The sequence below is a fragment of the Panulirus ornatus genome, chromosome 14, assembly GCF_036320965.1.
Source record: "Panulirus ornatus isolate Po-2019 chromosome 14, ASM3632096v1, whole genome shotgun sequence".
Classification (NCBI taxonomy): domain Eukaryota; kingdom Metazoa; phylum Arthropoda; class Malacostraca; order Decapoda; family Palinuridae; genus Panulirus; species Panulirus ornatus.
The window spans coordinates 44,484,072-44,504,427 of record NC_092237.1 but is presented as its reverse complement, the minus strand read 5'-3'; the positions used below and the strand labels follow the sequence as shown (position 1 = coordinate 44,504,427).

The 20,356-nt window shown below is 43.4% G+C and overlaps 1 protein-coding gene across 1 annotated transcript in view; it reads right to left on the bottom strand.

Moving 5' to 3' along the window:
• Window positions 1-20,356, bottom strand: part of LOC139753363 (bile salt-activated lipase-like) — a 57,733-nt gene that overhangs the window by 1,918 nt on the left and 35,459 nt on the right. Inside the window, exons 5-6 of the mRNA XM_071669740.1 lie at window positions 12,697-12,844; window positions 7,693-7,807 (exon numbers count right to left, since the gene is read on the bottom strand). Of these exons, the coding sequence (XP_071525841.1) occupies window positions 7,693-7,807; window positions 12,697-12,844 (263 nt within the window). The remainder of the gene's footprint in view (window positions 1-7,692; window positions 7,808-12,696; window positions 12,845-20,356) is intronic.

Here is a 20,356-nt window from a genome sequence, read left to right as displayed (position 1 = left end):
GGGGATGTGGGTGAGAACCTAGGTGCATCTCAGCTTGTCTGTGTTTGTCATACATTTCCATCCACACAAGATCCATTTAATATATCTCCCTCCTACAGAATAACAATGCTGTAGATGATCAGGTAGTGTAAGGTTCTCTGATCCCTACCTATGGCTATCTTTTGTCTACAACCAGCCAGCCACCAGATGCCTTTACCAGTGAGTCAAGTAGGCAGCTGAGCACAGACAGACACAGACACTCATATGTGCAACCAACATATAAACTATTCTTACTATGTGTGAAAGTAAGGTCCAGTAATGATGGTGTGTCAGGCCCTCACTTCCTGATGTGTTCATTGACAAAATAGCCCAGGAAATTTTTCCGGTATACACGTAAAAACGTGATTACTACCTGTATGACGACATGGGAAAAGTTTTACTTGTGATGCCCCATCTCTTAACCTTGTATAGATGTATCACGTCTTTGCACCTATGCTCTTTTAGTATAAGAGTGATGGGAGAATGGACTAATATGAGTGAAGTGGGCAGCTCACAGAATCTTAAAGAGTTGTAGGAGAGAGATGGGGTTGAAAGGTTGCAGAATTCTTAAACCAAACTATACAAATATGTAATCACAATAAACACACATATAATAATTTTTATTTATTTGATATACTTTGTTGCTATCTCCTGCGTTAGCGAGGTAGCGCAAGAAAACACAAAAGAATGGTCCAACAAACCCACACACACACATGTATATATATACATGCTCACACATGAACATATACATATATATACATACACAGACATATACATATATACACATGTACATAATTCATACTTGCTGCCTTTATTCATTTCCGTTGCCACCACACCATGCATGAAATGGCAACCCCCTCCCCCCGCATGCGCGTGAGGTAGTGCTATGAAAAGACAATAAAGGTCACATTCGTTCACACACAGTCTCCAGCTGTCATGTATAATGCACCGAAACCACAGCTCCCTTTTCACATCCAGGTCCCACAAAACTTTCCATGGTTTACCCTAGACGCTTCACATGCCCTGGTTCAATCCATTGATAGCTCGGTGACCCTGGTATACCACATCGTTCCAATTCACTCTATTCCTTGCGTACCTTTCACCCTCCTGCATGTTCAGGCCCTGACTGCTTAAAATCTTTTTCATTCCATCCTTCCACCTCCAATTTGGTCTCCCACTTCTCCTCGTTCCCTCCACCTCTGACACATATATCCTCTTTGTCAATCTTTCCTCACTCACTCTCTCCATTTGACCAAACCATTTCAATAACCCTCTTCTGCTCTCTCAACCACACTCCTTTTATTACCACAGATCTCTCTCACCCTTTCATTACTTACTCGATCAAACCACCTCACACCACATGTTGTCCTCAAACATCTCATTCCAACACATCCACCCTCCTCCGCACAATCCTATCTACAGCCCATGCCTCGCAACCATATAACATTGCTGGAACCACTATTCCTTCAAACATACCCATTTTTGTTTTCTGAGATAATGTTCTCACCTTCCACACATTTTTCAACGCTCCCAGAACTTTTGCCCCCTCCCCCACCCTGTGACTCACTTCCGCTTCCATGGTTCCATCCGCTGCTAAATCCACTCCCAGATATCTAAAACACTTCACTTCCTCCATTCAAACTTACCTCCCAAATGACTTGTTCCCCAACCCTGCTGTACCTAATGACCTTGTTCTTATTCTTTCTTCTTTCACGCACTTTACGAAACTCAGTCTCCAGCGCTGTATCATCAGCGAACAGCAACTGACTCATTTCCCAAGCCCCCTCTCCAAAACTCTTGCATTCACCTCCATAACAATCCCATCCATAAACAAATTAAACAACCATTGAGACATCACACACCCCTGCCACAAACCGACATTCACTTCGAACCAATCACATTCTTCCTACTCGTACACATGCCTTACATCCTAGATAAAAACTTTTCACCGCTTCTAGCAATTTAACTCCCGCACCATATACTCTTAATACCTTCCACAGAGCATCTCCGTCACCTCATATTGCTCCAGATCCATAAATGCCACATACAAATCCAACTGTTTTTCTAAGTATTTCTCACAGACATTCTACAAAGCAAACACCTGATCCACACACTCTCTACCACTTCTGAAACCACACTACTATTACCCAATCTGATGCTCTTTACATGCCTTCATCCTCTCAATCAATACCCTCCCATATAATTTCCTAGGAATACTCAACAAACTTATACCTCTGTGATTTGAACACTCACCTTTATCCCCATTGCCTTTGTACAATGGCACTATGCATGCATTCCGCCAATCCTCAGGCACTTCACAATGAGCCATACATACACTGAATATCCTCACCAACCAGTCAACAAAGTCACCCCCCCTTTTTTAATAAATTCCACTGTAATGCCATTCAAACCCACTGTCTTGCTGGCTTTCATCTTCCGCAAAACTTTCACTACCTCATCTCTGTTTACCAAACCATTCTCCCTTACCCCTCTCACTTCGCACACCCTCGATCAAAACACCCTATATCTGCCACTCTATCATCAAACCTTCAAGATACTCACTCCATATTCTTCTCACATCACCACCACTAGTTATTACCTCCCCATTAGCCCCCTTCACTGATGTTCCCATTTGTTCTCTTGTCTTACACCCTTTATTTACCTCCTTCCAAAACATCTTTTTATTCTCCCTAAAATTTAATGATTCTCACCCCAACTCTCATTTGTCCTCTTTTTCACCTCTTGCACCTTTCTCTTGACCTCCTGCCTCTTACTTTTATACAACTCCCAGTCATTTGTACTGTTTCCCTGGAAAAATCGCCCAAAAGCCTCTCTCTTCTCTTTCACTAATAATCTTACTTCTTCATCCCACCACACACTACCCTTTCTAATCTGTCCACCTCCCATGCTTCTCATGCCACAAGCATCTTTTGCGCAAGCCATCACTGCTTCCCTAAATACATCCCATTGCTCCACCACTCCCCTTATGTCCTTTGCTCTCACCTTTTCCCATTCTGTACTCAGTCTCTCCTGGTACTTCCTCACACAAGTCCCCTTCCCAAGCTCACTTACTCTCACTACTCTCTTCATTCCAACATTTTCTCTTCTTCTCAGAAAATCTCTACGAATCTTCACCTTCGCCTCCACAAGATAATAATCAGACATCCCTCCAGTAGCACCTCTCAGCACATTAACATCCAAAAGTCTCTCTTTCTTGCACCTATCAATTAACATGGAATCCAATAATGCTCTCTGGCCATCTCTCCTACTTACATACATATACTTATATATATATCTCTCTCTTTTTAAACCAGGTATTCCCAATTCACCAGTCCTTTTTCAGCACACAAATCTACAAGCTCTTCACCATTTCCATTTACAACACTGAACACCCCCAAGTACACCAATTATTCCCTCAACTACCACATTACTCACCTTTCCATTCAAATCACCCATCACTATAACCAAAACACTTGCCTCTCATGATCTTTCTTCTCATGCCCAGGTGCGTAGGCACTAACAATCACCCCTCTCTCTCCATCCACTTTTAGTTTTACCCATATCAATCTAGAATTTACTTTCTCACACTCTATCACATACTCCCACAACTGCTTCAAGAGTAGTGCTACTCCTTCCTTTGCTCTTGTCCTCTCACCAACCCCTGACTTTACTTCCCAAACATTCCCAAACCACTCTTCTTTACCCTTGAGCTTTGTTTCACTCAGAGCCAAAACATCCAAGTTCCTTTCCTCAAACATATTACCTATCCTTTTTTCCCATATTGGTTATATCCACACACATTTAGACACCCCAATCTGATCCTTCGAGGAGGATGAGCACTCCTTGCGTAACTCCTTCTGTTTCCCTTTTTAGAAAGTTGAAATACAAGGAGGGGAGGGTTTCTAGCCCCCCGCTCCTGTACCCTTTAGTTACCTTCTACGACACGTGGTGAATGCGTGGGAAGTATTCTTTTTCCTATCACCAGGGATAGGGGAGAAAGACTGTAAAGGGAGTGGGGTAGGAATGAGATGTATTTAGAGAAGCAGTGTTGGCATGCGCAAAAGATGCTTGTGGCATGAGAAGTTTAGGAGGTGGGCAGATTAGAAAGGGTAGTGAGTGATGGGATGAAGTAGTAAGATTATTACTGAAAGAGAAGAGAGAGGCATTTGGACGATTTTTGCAAGGAAATAGTGCAAATGACTAAGAGATGTATAAAAGAAAGAGGCAGCAGGTCAAGAGAGTATCAATAAATTTTAAGGAGAATAAAAATATGTTTTCTAAGGAGGTAAATAAAGTGTGTAAGACAAGAGAACAAATGGGAACATCAGTGAAGGGGCGAATAGGGAGGTAATGACAAGTAGTGGTGATATGAGAAGATGGAGTGAGTATCTTGAAGGTTTGTTGAATGTGTTAGATGATAGAGTGGCAGATATAGGGTGTTTAGTCGAGGTGGTGTGCAAAGTGAGAGGGTTAGGGAGAATGATTTGGTAAACAGACAAGAGGTTGTGAAAGCTTTGCGTAAGATGAAAGCCGGCAAGGCAGCAGGTTTGGATGGTATTGCAGTGGAATTTATTAAAAAAGGGGTGACTGTGTTGTTGACTGGTTGGTAAGGATATTTAATGTATGTACGGCTTATGATGAAGTGCCTGAGGATTGGCGGAATGCGTGCATAGTGCCATCGTACAAAGGCAAAGGGGATAAAGGTGAGTGTTCATATTAAAGACGTATAAGTGTATTCAGTATTCCTGGGAAGGTATATGGGAGGATATTGATTGAGAGGGTGAAGGCATGTCAGAGTATCAGATTGTGGAAGAGCAGTGTGGTTTCAGAAGTGGTAGAGGATGTGTGGATCAGGTGTTTGCTTTGAAGAATGTATGTGAGAAATACTTAGAAAAGCAGATGGATTTGTATGTAGCATTTATGGATCTGGAGAAGGCATATGATGGAGTTGACAGAGATGCTCTTTCGAAGGCATTAAGAATATATGGTGTGGGAGGCAAGCTGCTAGAAGCAGTGAAAAGATTTTATCGAGCATATAAGGCATATGTGCTAGAAGGAAGAGAGGAAAGTGATTAGTGACTGGTTCTCAGTGAATGTAGGTTTGCGGCAGGGGTGCGTGATGTCTCCATGGTTGTTTAATTTGTTCATGGATGGCGTTGTTAGGGAGGTGAATGGAAAGTTTTGGAGAGAGGGGCAAGTATGTAGTCTGTTGTGGATGAGAGGGTTTGGAAAGTGAGTCAGTTGTTGTTCACTGATGATACAGTGCTGGTGGCTGATTTGGGTGAGAAGCTGCAGAAGCCGGTGGCTGAGTTTGGTAAAGTGTGTGAAAGAAGAAAGCTGAGAGTAAATGTGAATAAAAGCAAGTTATTAGGTACAGTAGGGGAGAAGGACACGTCAATTGGGAGGAAAATTTGAATGGAGAAAAACTAGAGGAAGTGAAGTGCTCTGGACATCTGTGAGTGGATTTGACAGTGGATGGAACCATGGAAGTGGAAGTGAGTCACAGGGTGGGGGAGGGAAAATTTTCTGGGAGCGTTGAAAAATGTGTGGAAGGCGAGAACATTATCTCGGAAAGCAGAAATGGATATGTTTGAAGGAATAGTGGTTCCAACAATGTTATATGGTTGCAAGGCGTGGGCTATGGATAGGGTTGTGCGGAGGATGGTGGATGTGTTGGACAATGTGTGGTGTGAGGTGGTTTGATCGAGTAAATAATAAAAGGGTAAGAGAGATATGTGGTAACAAAAGGAGTGTGGTTGAGAGAGCAGAAGAGGGTGTTTTGAAATGGTTTGGTCACATGGAGAGAATGAGTGAGAAAAGATTGACCAAGAGTATATATGTGTCAGAGGTGGAGGGAAATTGGAGAAGTGGGAGACCAAATTGGAGGTTGAATTATGGAGTGAAAAAGATTTTGAGCGATTGGGGCCTGAACATACAGGAGGGTGAAAGGCGTCCAAGGAATAGAGTGAATTGGAATGATGTGGTATACCGGGGTCGACGTGCTGTCAATGGATTGAACCAGGGCATGTGAAGCGTCTGGGGTAAACCATGTTAAGTTTTGTGGGGCTTGGATTTTGAACGAAAGCTGTGGTTTCGGTGCATTATACTTGCCAGTTAGAGACTGAGTGTGAACGAATGTGGCCTTCGTTGTCTTTTCCTAGCACTACCTCGCATGCGTGTGGGGGTTGTCATTTCATGTGTGGTGGGGTGGCGATGGGAATGAATAAAGGCAGACAGTATGAATTATGTACATGTGTATATATGTATATGTCTGTGTGTATATATATATATATATATATATATATATATATATATATATATATATATATATATATATATATATATATATATTTATATATATATATATATATATATATATATATATATATATATATATATATATATATATATTTTTTTTTTTTTTTTTTTTTTTTTTTCTTTTTTTTATACTATTCACCATTTCCCGCGTTAGCGAGGTAGTGTTAAGAACAGAGGACTGGGCCTCTGAGGGAATATCCTCACCTGGCCCCCTTCACTGTTCCTTCTTTTGAAAAAAAAAAAAAAAAAATGTTGAAATGTATAGGTATGTATATGTGTGTGTGGACGTGTATGTATATACATGTGTATGTTGGGCCATTCTTTTGTATGTTTCCTTGCGCTTCCTCGCTAACGCGGGAGGTCAGCGATAAAGTATAATGATAATAATAATGATGATAAGGATGTGTGGAAGTCGAGAACATTATCTCGGAAAGCAAAAATGGGTATGTTTGAAGGAATAGTGGTTCCAACAATGTTGTATGGTTGCGAGGCGTGGGCTATGGATAGAGTTGTGCGCAGGAGGATGGATGTGCTGGAAATGAGATGTTTGAGGACAATGTGTGGTGTGAGGTGGTTTGATCGAGTGAGTAACGTAAGGGTAAGAGAGATGTGTGGAAATAAAAAGAGCGTGGCTGAGAGAGCAGAAGAGGGTGTTTTGAAGTGGTTTGGGCACATGGAGAGAATGAGTGAGGAAAGATTGACCAAGAGGATATATGTGTCGGAGGTGGAGGGAACGAGGAGAAGAGGGAGACCAAATTGGAGGTGGAAAGATGGAGTGAAAAAGATTTTGTGTGATCGGGGCCTGAACATGCAGGAGGGTGAAAGGAGGGCAAGGAATAGAGTGAATTGGAGCAATGTGGTATACCGGGGTTGACGTGCTGTCAGTGGATTGAATCAAGGCATGTGAAGCGTCTGGGGTAAACCATGGAAAGCTGTGTAGGTATGTACATTTGCGTGTGTGGACGTATGTATATACATGTGTATGGGGGGGGTTGGGCCATTTCTTTCGTCCGTTTCCTTGCGCTACCTCGCAAACGCGGGAGACAGCGACAAAGTATAAAAAAAAAAAAAAAAAAAAAAAAAATAATAATATACATATATACAACCCATGTTAACAACCGTGTAAACTGTGTACTCTAGGCTAGCTTGCCCTTGCCATACAGTTTGACAGACATTAAGAAACATCATTTTGATATCTAACTGTCTTATGTGGGTCATAATTGTATTCTTATATTCTCAGGTGTGTTCAAATCCATTAAAAAAATAGTTGTCTATTGCATTCAGTTCTTGTGTGTATGTGATTTCCTTTCATAATAAATCTTGGGACTTTATAGTGTCCTTTTTCTTTGCACTGACCTCCTGACGCCTATCAGCCTCCATAGTTGGCTCTGGCTTGAGGGCAAGGTAATGGAGATTGTCTTCGGTTGAGGGCTCCCAGATGAAGCCAAGGGAGTCATCTGGCGTTGGGTTCCTTTGGGGGATAAAGGTAAAATGGGACATTACACACATCCTTTTGCTGCACCAAGAGACAACTGGACTAATTGTATTCCCCATGAGCAATAGGACTCTTCTTAAGTAACATAGGAAGAAAGGGAATCCTTACTAAACACCCAGCAAACCAAGCCTTATAGTAAGGTAAAGCGGAAGCAGAAGCTACCATATGCCAGAGCCTACAGCTACCAACACAGGGAGAATGTTAAGCAATACCAAGCCGTACGGGCAGGAACTTGGTGAGCAGTACGTCCTCACACTGGCCACTTTTCACAATTACATCCTACAATTATACCTCTTCCTAACCTACTTCAAATCTCCAATCATTAATTTCAGCTAGAGTCTCCCACCTACCACTAACACTCTAACACTGCAGGAGTTTCCCAGCTACCACTAACAGAGCCTGACTCCACAAGGGTCTCTCAGCTTCCACTCACAGTATTTAACGTGTCTCGAATTAGGAGTCTCCTGGCTACCACTCAAACAATCTAACACTACATGAGTTCCCTAGTTACAATTCGTAGAGTAACACTCGGGCAGTATCTGAGGTACCAAACACAGAGTCTGCCCCTACACGAGTCTCCCCAACTGCCACTCACAGAGTAACACTACACGAGGTCCCAGCTGCCATGAGCAGAGTCTGTCACTGTATGAATGTCCCAGTTGTCACTCTCAGAGTCTAAAAAGTAGTCTCCAGCTAGCATACACAGTGTCTCACACAACAGGATTCTTCCAGTATCCACTTACAGACTCTACCATTGCAGGACTTTCCCAGCCACTACTCACAGTGTCTAACAATACAGAAGTTCCGTAGCTACCATTTACAGAGTCTAATATTACAGGAGTCTCCCAGGTACCATTCACAAAGTCTTGACATGTTAGGGTTGCCTTACTACGTTTCAAAGAGACTAATGTTACATGAGTCTACCAGCTACCACTTACAAAGTCTGACACTACTGGAGTCTCTCAGCTACCACTTTCAGAGTCTAACACTACAGGAGTTTCAAAGCTAACACTCTCAGAATCTAACACTAAAAGAGCCTCCCAGCTACCAGTTTGCAAAGCTTAACACTACAGGAATCTCTCAGTACAGGAGTCTTGCTGTAACCCTCCCACCTACCACTCAAAACCTGACACCACAGGTGTCTCCCAGCTAACACATATTTTAACACTACAGGAGTCTCCCAGCTACCACTCAAACACAATGGGTCTCCCAGCTAACACTCGCAGAGACTTAACACTACAGTTATCTCCCATCTACCACTTACAGTCTTACACAAGTCACCCAGTTAACACTCACAGAGCCCTAACACTACAGGAGTCTCCCAGCTACTGCTAACAGTCAAAATATTTCAAAAGTTCTACAGCTACCAATCAAAGAGTTCACCAATACTGGAGTTTCTAACTAGCATTCAAAGTCTAACACCATAAGAATCCTGCAGCTACTACTCACAGTCTAGCAGTAGAAGAGTCTCCCAACTACCACTCATGATGTTTAAGACTACAGGAGTCTCTCAGGTAACACTCACATTGTCTAACACTACAGGTGTCTCCCACTTACAATTCGCAAAGTCTAACACAACAGGATTCTCCCATCTGTCACTCACAGAGTCTACACTACAGCTACTACTCAAAGAATCTAATGTTTTAGTCGTCCGTCTGCCACACTCAAGAGTCCAATAGTACTGGAGTTTCTGTACTACCACTCATGGAGTCTATAGGAGTCCTGCAGCTACTACTAACAGTCACACTGGAGGAGTCATCTGGCTACCACTCACACAGTCCAACAATACAACAATCTCTCAACTACCAATCAAAAAGTCTAACATTACAGGGGTCTCCCAGCAACCATTCAGAATACATTGCTACAGGGATCTCTCAGCCATCACCCACAAAAGTCTAACACTACAGGGGTCTCCTTACCTACCACTCACAGATTCTTACACAAACTGGGTCTCTTAGCTACCACTCAGGGAGTCTAAATTTACATGAGTCTCTCAGCTACTCATTGGAGAGAATATCTCCACAGGAAGGTTCCACTCAACACTAAGACATAAAACTACTGGATTTTCCCAAATACCAGTCGGTGTCTACTACCACTGGAGTCTCCCAGTTACCAATCATAGAGTCTGATATTACAGGAGTCTTCCAGCTACCATTCACAGAGTATAACACTACAGAAGTCTCCTTACTGCCACTCAGAGTCTAACACTGGAGGAGTGTCTCAGTCTGTACCTCTACAGGAGTTTTCTAACTACCAATCAGAGTCCATAAGAGGTCTCCCAGCCACCACTGGCAAAATTTAACTGCATCAAGTACACTCAGAGTCTAACACTGCATGAGTCTCCCAGTTCTACTCAAGAAAGTCTAACAGTAGGGGAGTCTCCCAGTTACCACTCACAGAGTCTAACAATATAGGAGACTCCCAGCTTCCACTTAAAGTCTAACTGTATATAAGTCACTGAAAAAATTCTAGCTAACACATCCACTGCAAGTCTCTCAGCTACAACTCTGAGAACACACTACAGAAGTTTCCAAGCTAAAACTCAAGATTCATACACAGGAACATCCCAGACATTTCAGAATCTATCAATAATGGAGTCTAACACTACAGGAGACTCCCAGCTATATCTCACTGACTCTTAACATCACAGGAGTCTCCTAGCCACACCAATCATAAAGTCTAATACAACAAGAGTCTCCCACCCACCACTCACAGAGTCTAACTACAAGAGTCTATCAGCCACCACTTACAGAGTCTAACGCTAAATAAGTCTTTCAGCCATTACTCACAAGTCTAACTACAGGAGTCTCTCTGACACCACTCACAGAGTCTGACATTACAGGAGACTCTCAGTCACCACTCAAAGAGTCTAATATGACAGGAGGTTGTCATCCACTACTCACAGAGTCTAACAAAACAGGAGTCTTCTAGCCACTGCTCACATATTCTAACATTAAAGCCACCACTCAGTGTTTAACACTTCAGGAGTCTCCCAGCCACCACTCACTGTCTAACACTATAGGAATCTCCCAGCCACCACTCACAGTGTCTACCGCTTCAGGAGTCTCCCAGCTACCACTCACAGTGTCTACCGCTTCAGGAGTCTCCCAGCTACCACTCACAGTGTCTACCGCTTCAGGAGTCTCCCAGCTACCACTCACAGTGTCTACCGCTTCAGGAGTCTCCCAGCCACCACTCACAGTGTCTAAGCTTCAGAAGTCTTCCAGCTACCACTCACAGTGTCTACCGCTTCAGGAGTATCCCAGCTACCACTTCAGGAGCCTCCCAGCCACCACTCACTGTCTAACACTATAGGAATCTCCCAGCCACCACTCACAAAGCCCAACACTACAGGAGTCTCCCAGCCATCTTTTAGAGAGTCTAACAGAACAGGAATATACCAGCCATCACACTAGTGTATAACACTACAGGAGTCTCCCAGCTATATTCACAGAGTCTAACATAACAGGCGTCTTCCAGCCACCACTCAGAGTGTAACACTTTAGGAATCCATCACTGACAGACTCTAATACTACATGAGTCTTCCTACCTCGACTCACAGGAATCTCCCGGCTATACCTCACAGACTCTAACATCACAGGAGTCTGCAAGCCACCACTCATAAGAGTCTAACATTACAGGAGTGGTCCAGCTACCACTCACAACACCTAACACAACGGGAATTGGCCTGCCATCACTCACAGAGCCTAACAGTACAAAAGTCTCCCAGGTGCCACTTACAGAGTCTAACACTACAAGGGTCTCCCAGTCACCACTCAAAGAGTACAATACTACAGAAGTGTCCAAGTAATATTCACACAGTCTTAACACTACAGGAGTATCCCAGGTGCTACTCACAGAGCCTGACACTACAGGAGTCTCCCAGCCACCACTCACAAAGCCTAACACTACAGGAGTCTCCCAGCCACCACTCACAAAGCCTAACACTACAGGAGTCTCCCAGCCACCACTCACAAAGCCTAACACTACAAGAGTCCCCCAGCCACCACTCACAAAGCCTAACACTACAGGAGTCTCCCAGCCACCACTCACAAAGCCTAACACTACAGGAGTCCCCCAGCCACCACTCACAAAGCCTAACACTACAGGAGTCCCCCAGCCACCACTCACAAAGCCTAACACTACAGGAGTCTCCCAGCCACCACTCACAAAGCCTAACACTACAGGAGTCTCCCAGCCACCACTCACAAAGCCTAACACTACAGGAGTCCCCCAGCCACCACTCACAAAGCTTAACACTACAGGAGTCTCCCAGCCACCACTCACAAAGCCTAACACTACAGGAGTCTCCCAGCCACCACTCACCCTAACACTACAGGAGTCTCCCAGCCACCACTCACAAAGCCTAACACTACAGGAGTCCCCAGCCACCACTCACAAAGCCTAACACTACAGGAGTCTCCCAGCCACCACTCACCCTAACACTACAGGAGTCTCCCAGCCACCACTCACAAAGCCTAACACTACAGGAGTCCCCAGCCACCACTCACAAAGCCTAACACTACAGGAGTCCCCCAGCCACCACTCACCCTAACACTACAAGAGTCTCCCAGCCACCACTCACAAAGCCTAACACTACAAGAGTCTCCCAGCCACCACTCACAAAGCCTAACACTACAAGAGTCTCCCAGCCACCACTCACAAAGCCTAACATCTCACAGAGTCTAACACTAAAGGAGTCTCCCAGCCACCACTCATCCTAACACTACAAGAGTCTCCCAGCCACCACTCACAGAGTCTAACACTAAAGGAGTCTCACACAAAGAACTCTTAAGAAGGAGTCTCCTCTGTACCCCTTGTGATTCCCCCAATTCTTACCTACCCCACGTAAGGTTAGGCATTACCCTGTGGCAGCAAAGTTGGCCCAAAGGGTGGTGACAATGTTCCTCAGCCGGACATCTTTTGGGGCCCTCATTATCCTAAGGCGCTCCGTCGGCTGCAGGAGAGGACCCCCAGTGAACAGGTAGTAGAGGTCATCACCATGGAACACCCCTGGAGACAGGCAGGCCAGATGTAAGGTGTGAGGGAGGTAGCTATAAAGTGGGAGGAGGGGGGAATCATACCACTCTGGCCAAGATGATTAAGTATAATAATAATAATAATAATAATAATAATAATAATAATAAAATAATAATAATAATAATAATAATAATAACAACAATAACAACAACAATAATACTAATAATAATACTACTAATAATAATAATTAATAATAATCATTAATAATAGTAATAATAATAATAATAATAATAATAATAATAATAATAATAATGATAATATTTTTTTTTTTTTTTTTTTTTGCTTTGTCGCTGTCTCCCGCGTTTGCGAGGTAGCGCAAGGAAACAGACGAAAGAAATGGCCCAACACACCCCCATACACATGCCTTGATTCAATCCACTGACAGCACGTCAACCCCGGTATACCACATCGCTCCAATTCACTCTATTCTTTGCCCTCCTTTCACCCTCCTGCATGTTCAGGCCCCGATCACACAAAATCTTTTTCACTCCATCTTTCCACCTCCAATTTGGTCTCCCTCTTCTCCTCGTTCCCTCCACCTCCGACACATATATCCTCTTGGTCAATCTTTCCTCACTCGTTCTCTCCATGTGACCAAACCATTTCAAAACACCCTCTTCTGCTCTCTCAACCTCACTCTTTTTATTTCCACACATCTCTCTTACCCTTACGTTACTTACTCGATCAAACCACCTCACACCACACATTGTCCTCAAACATCTCATTTCCAGCACATCCATCCCCCTGCGCACAACTCTATCCATAGTCCACGCCTCGCAACCATACAACATTGTTGGAACCACTATTCCTTAAAACATACCCATTTTTGCTTTCCGAGATAATGTTCTCGACTTCCACACATTCTTCAAGGCTCCCATTAATAATAATAATAATAATAATAATAATAATAATAATAATAATAATAATAATAATAACAATAATAATAATAATGATAATAATTTTTTTTTTTTTTTTTGCTTTGTCGCTGTCTCCCGCGTTTGCGAGGTAGCGCAAGGAAACAGACGAAAGAAATGGCCCAACCCACCCCCATACACATGCCTTGATTCAATCCACTGACAGCACGTCAACCCCGGTATACCACATTGCTCCAATTCACTCTATTCTTTGCCCTCCTTTCACCCTCCTGCATGTTCAGGCCCCGATCACACAAAATCTTTTTCACTCCATCTTTCCACCTCCAATTTGGTCTCCCTCTTCTCCTCGTTCCCTCCACCTCCGACACATATATCCTCTTGGTCAATCTTTCCTCACTCATTCTCTCCATGTGACCAAACCATTTCAAAACACTCTCTTCTGCTCTCTCAACCACGCTCTTTTTATTTCCACACATCTCTCTTACCCTTACGTTACTTACTCGATCAAACCACCTCACACCACACATTGTCCTCAAACATCTCATTTCCAGCACATCCATCCTCCTGCGCACAACTCTATCCACAGTCCACGCCTCGCAACCATACAACATTGTTGGAACCACTATTCCTTCAAACATACCCATTTTTGCTTTCCGAGATAATGTTCTCGACTTCCACACATTCTTCAAGGCTCCCAGAATTTTCGCCCCCTCCCCCACCCTATGATCCACTTCCGCTTCCATGGTTCCATCCGCTGCCAGATCCACTCCCAGATATCTAAAACACTTCACTTCCTCCAGTTTTTCTCCATTCAAACTCACCTCCCAATTGAATTGACCCTCAACCCTACTGTACCTAATAACCTTGCTCTTATTCACATTTACTCTTAACTTTCTTCTTTCACACACTTTACCAAACTCAGTCACCAGCTTCTGCAGTTTCTCACATGAATCAGCCACCAGCGCTGTATCATCAGCGAACAACAACTGACTCACTTCCCAAGCTCTCTCATCCCCAACACACTTCATACTTGCCCCTCTTTCCAAAACTCTTGCATTCACCTCCCTAACAACCCCATCCATAAACAAATTAAACAACCATGGAGACATCACACACCCCTGCCGCAAACCTACATTCACTGAGAACCAATCACTTTCCTCTCTTCCTACACGTACACATGCCTTACATCCTCGATAAAAACTTTTCACTGCTTCTAACAACTTGCCTCCCACACCATATATTCTTAATACCTTCCCAGAGCACTCTATCAACTTATCATATCCCTTTCTCAGACCAAAAAGCAAACATACAAACCCCATTTGCTTTTCTAAGTATTTTCACATACATTTTCAAAGAAAACACCCTGTCCAACATCCTCTCCATTCTGAAACCAAACTGCTTTCCCCAATCTGATGCTCTTTCTGCCTTCCCCTCTAAATAATACCCCCCCCAATAATTTGCCAGGAATATCAACAAACTTTCCCTCGTAATTTGAGCACTCACTCCTATCCCCTTTGCCTTTGTAAAATGGCACTATGCACGCATTCCGCCAACCCTCGGCACCCTACCATAGTTACATAATTAAATAACCTTCCAAACCCAGTAAAAATCATCACCCCCTTTTTTTAATAAATTCCCTGCAATCCCACCCAAAACCCTGCGTTGCCGGTTTTTTTTCCCGCAAGCTTTTACTCCCTCTTCTCTGTTTACCAATCTTTTCCCTAACCCTCGCACTTTGAAAACCACCTCGAAAAAAACACTCTATTCTCCCACTCATCTAAAAACACATTCAAAAAACCCTTAAAAAATATACTCCTTTCCCTTCTCACTAAAGTTTTGCCAAGAGGATATATGTGTCGGGGGTGGGGGGGCAGGAGAAGAGGGGCCCAAAATTGGAGGTGGAAGATGGATGAAAAAGATTTTTGTGATCGGGCCCCCTGAACATGAAGGGTGAAAGGAGGGAAAAGGAATAGAGTGATTGGAGCGATGTGGTATAACGGGGTTGACGGCTGTCAGTGGTTTATGGGGGCATGTGAAGCGTCTGGGGGTAAACGGGGAAAACGTGTAGGATGTATATTTGCGTGTGTGGACGTTTTTATTTTAATGTGTATGGGGGGGGTTGGCCTTTTTCTTTCGTTGTTTCCTTGCGCTCCCGCAAACGCGGGAGACAGCGACAAAAGCAAAAAAGAAAAAAAAAATAAAAATAATAATACCCCGGGGGAAGGGGAGAAAGAAACTTCCCCGTTCCCCCGTGTCGTAGAAGCGACTAAAGGGGACGGGGGGCGGGGGGCAAAAACCCCCCCCCCTTGTATTTTAACTTTAAAAGGGGAAACAGAGGAAGGAGCCGCGAAAGTGCTCATCCTTCGAGGCTCAGATCGGGGTGTCAAAAATGTTGGGGATGAAAACAAGATGAGAAAAAAGAGAAAAAGGGATATTTTAGAAAGGAACCTGGTGTTTTGGGCTCTGAGGAAACGAAGAAAAAAGGGTTTTTAAAAAAAAGGTTTTTTTGGGGAAAAGTTTTGGGAGTAAAGTCGGGGGTTTAGTGAGAGGACAAGAGAAAGGGAAATAGACTACCCCTGAATCAGGAGTTGGGGAGTATGTGATAGAGTGAAGAAAGTAATTCTAGATTGATAGGGGTTTTAAAACTGAAAGTGGAGGGAGAGAGATGGGTGATTTTTGGGTGCATATCACCTGGGCATAGAAGAAAGATAAAGAGGCACTGTTTTGGGACAGCTGAATGATGTGTTAGTGGTTTTGGATGCACAAAAGGGGGTTTATGTGAGGGGTTGATTTGAAGCAAAGGTGAGTAAGGGCAGTTAGGAAAAATTGGATCATAAGGTTCGTGTTGTAAAGGAAATGGTGAAGAGCTTTAGTTATGTTAAAAAGGACGATGATTGGGAATCCCGGGTTTTAAAAAGAAGATATACATAAGATACTATGTAAATGGAGAGTGGCCGGACGTTATTGATTACGTTTAATGATAGACGCAGAAAAAGGACTTTTTTGGGTTAGAGTAGAGGTGCAACTGGAGGGATTCTATCAAATTTTTTGTGGAGGGGAAAAAATGAAATTTGTGGGGGTTTTTAAAAGAAGAGGAATGTTGGGGGGGAAGAGAGTGGTGAGGTAAATGAGCTTTACGGAAGATGAATAGCGGCAAAGCAGCAGGTTTGGATGGTATTGAAGTGGAAGGAATTTATTAAAAAAGGGGTTGACTGTATTGTTGACTGGTTGGTAAGGTTATTAATGTAGTATGATTCATGGTGAGGTGGCCTGAGGATTGGCGGAATGCTTGCATAGTGCCACTGTACAAACGGCAAAGGGGATAAGAGTGAGTGCTCCCAAATTTGTCAGAGGTATAAGTTTGTTGAGTTATTCTGGTAAATTATATGGGGAAGGTATTGATTGAGAGGGTGAAGGGCAGTGTGTTACTGAGCATCAGATTGGGGAAGAGCAGTGTGGTTTGAGAAGGGTAGAGGATGTGTAGATCAGGTGTTTGCTTTGAAGAATGTATTGTGAGGAAATACTTAGAAAAAAACAAATGGATTTGTAATATGTAGCAATTTAGGATCTGGAGAAGCATATGATAGAGTTGATCGAGATGCTCTGTGGAAGGTTTTTTAAGAATATATGGTGTGGGAGCAGTTGTTTGAAGCAGTGAAAAGTTTTTATCGAGGATAGTAAGGTATGTGGTACGTGTAGGAAGAGAGGAAAGTGATTGGTTTCAGTGAATGTGGTTTGCGGCAGGGGTGTGTGATGTCTCTATGGGGTGGGGGGCTTGTTTAATTTGTTATGGATGGGGTTGTTAGGGAGGTGAATGCAAAGGTTTGAAAAGAGGTGGCAAGGTATGCAGTCTGTGTGGGGATGAGAGAGCTTGGGACGTGAGTCAGTTGTTTCGCTTGATGATACAGCGCGTGGCTGATTCTTGTCGAGAAACTGCAGAAGCTGTGGTGGACTGGTTTGGTATAGTGTGTGAAAGGAGATAGTTAGAGTAAATGTTAAATAAGGCAAGGTTATTAGGTAAGTAGGGTTGAGGGTCAAGTCAATTGGAGGGTAGTTTGAATGGAAGACAAGATAAATGGGAGGAAGTAAAGTGTTTTTTAGTTATTGAATGTGGGAGCTGCAGCGGATGAAACCATGGGTAAGCGGAAGTGAATCACTGGGTGGGGAGGGGGCGAAAATTTTGGGAGCCTTGAGGAATGTTTGGACGTCGAAAACATTATTCGGAAAGCAAAAGTGGGGGATGTTTGAGGCGGCTGTGGTTCAACAATGTTGTATGGCTGCGAGCGTGGCTATGGATAGAGTTGTGCGCAGAAGGGTGAGATGTGCTGGAAATGAGATGTTGAGGACAATATGTGGTGTGAGGTGGGATTTGATCGAGTAAGTATTGTAAGGGTAAAGTGATGTGTGGAAATAAAAGAGGTGTGGTAGGGAGAGCAGAGGAGGGTTGTGTGTATTGAAATGGTTTTGCTCACAGGAGAGAATGGGTGAGTAAGATTGACCAAGAGGATAAATGTGTCAGAGGTTGGAGGGAACGTGGAGAAGTGGGAGCACCACATTGAAGTGGAAAGATGGAGTGAAAAGATTTTGGAGTGATCGGGCACTGAACATTGCAGGAGGTGAAAGGCGGGCAAGGAAATAGAGTGAATTGGAACGAATGTGGTTACCGGGGTCGACGTGCATGTAATGGATTGAACCAGGGCATGTGAAGCGTCTGGGGTAACCATGGAAAGTTCTGTGGGGCTGGATGTGGATAAGAGAAGCTGTTTTTACGGTGCATTATTACTTGACAGCTAGAGACGAGTGTAAATGATTGTGGCCTTTGTTATCTTTTCCTAGGCGCTTACCTACGCACACTGAGCGGGGAGGGGGTTGGTATTCCACGTTGTGGCGGTGGGGTGGGCGATGGGAATAAATAAGGGCTTACCGTATGAATTATGTACTATTGATATATATGTATATGTCTGTGTGTATATGTATGTGATACTTAGAAGTTTAGGTATGTCTATTTGCGTGTGTGGACGTGTTATGTATATACATGTGTATGGGGGTGGGTTGGGCCATTCTTTGTCTGTTTTCCTTGCGCTACACGCTAGCGCTGAGAAGCAGCGACAAAGCAATAGAAAAAAAAAAAAAAAAAAACTATATATATATATATATATATTTATATATATTTATATATTATATATATTATATATATATATTATAATTTATATTATTTATTTATTTATATTTGTTTGGTCCGCTGTCCCCGCGTTTCGGAGGTAGCGCAAGGAAACAGACGAAAAGATATGGCCCAACCCACCCCCATACACATGCCTTGATTCAATCCACTGGACAGCACGTCAACCCCGGTATACCACATTGCCTCCAATTCACTCGATTCTTTTGCCCTCCTTTCACCTCCTGCATGTTAGGCCGATCAAACAAAATCTTTTTCAACTCCATCTTGCCACTCCAATTTGGTTCTCCCTCTTCTCCTCGTTCCCTCTCCTCCGCACATAATATCCTCGTGGTAATCTTTCCTTCCACTCATTCTCTCCATGTGACAAACCATTTCAAAACACTCTCTTCTGCTCTCTCAACCACGCTCTTTTTATTCCACACATCTCTCTTACCCTACGTTACCTTACTCGATCAAACCACCTCACACCACCACATTGTGCCTCAAACATCTCATTCAGCACATCCTCCCCCTGCGCCACAAACTCTATCCATAGTCCACGCCTCGAACCATACAAACATTGTTGGAACCACTATTCCTTAAAACATACCCATTTTTGCTTTCCGAGATAATGTTCTCGACTTCCACACATTCTTCAAGGCTCCCATTAATAATAATAATAATAATAATAATAATAATAATAATAATAATAATAATAATAATAACAATAATAATAATAATGATAATAATTTTTTTTTTTTTTTTTTGCTTTGTCGCTGTCTCCCGCGTTTGCGAGGTAGCGCAAGGAAACAGACGAAAGAAATGGCCCAACCCACCCCCATACACATGCCTTGATTCAATCCACTGACAGCACGTCAACCCCGGTATACCACATTGCTCCAATTCACTCTATTCTTTGCCCTCCTTTCACCCTCCTGCATGTTCAGGCCCCGATCACACAAAATCTTTTTCACTCCATCTTTCCACCTCCAATTTGGTCTCCCTCTTCTCCTCGTTCCCTCCACCTCCGACACATATATCCTCTTGGTCAATCTTTCCTCACTCATTCTCTCCATGTGACCAAACCATTTCAAAACACTCTCTTCTGCTCTCTCAACCACGCTCTTTTTATTTCCACACATCTCTCTTACCCTTACGTTACTTACTCGATCAAACCACCTCACACCACACATTGTCCTCAAACATCTCATTTCCAGCACATCCATCCTCCTGCGCACAACTCTATCCACAGTCCACGCCTCGCAACCATACAACATTGTTGGAACCACTATTCCTTCAAACATACCCATTTTTGCTTTCCGAGATAATGTTCTCGACTTCCACACATTCTTCAAGGCTCCCAGAATTTTCGCCCCCTCCCCCACCCTATGATCCACTTCCGCTTCCATGGTTCCATCCGCTGCCAGATCCACTCCCAGATATCTAAAA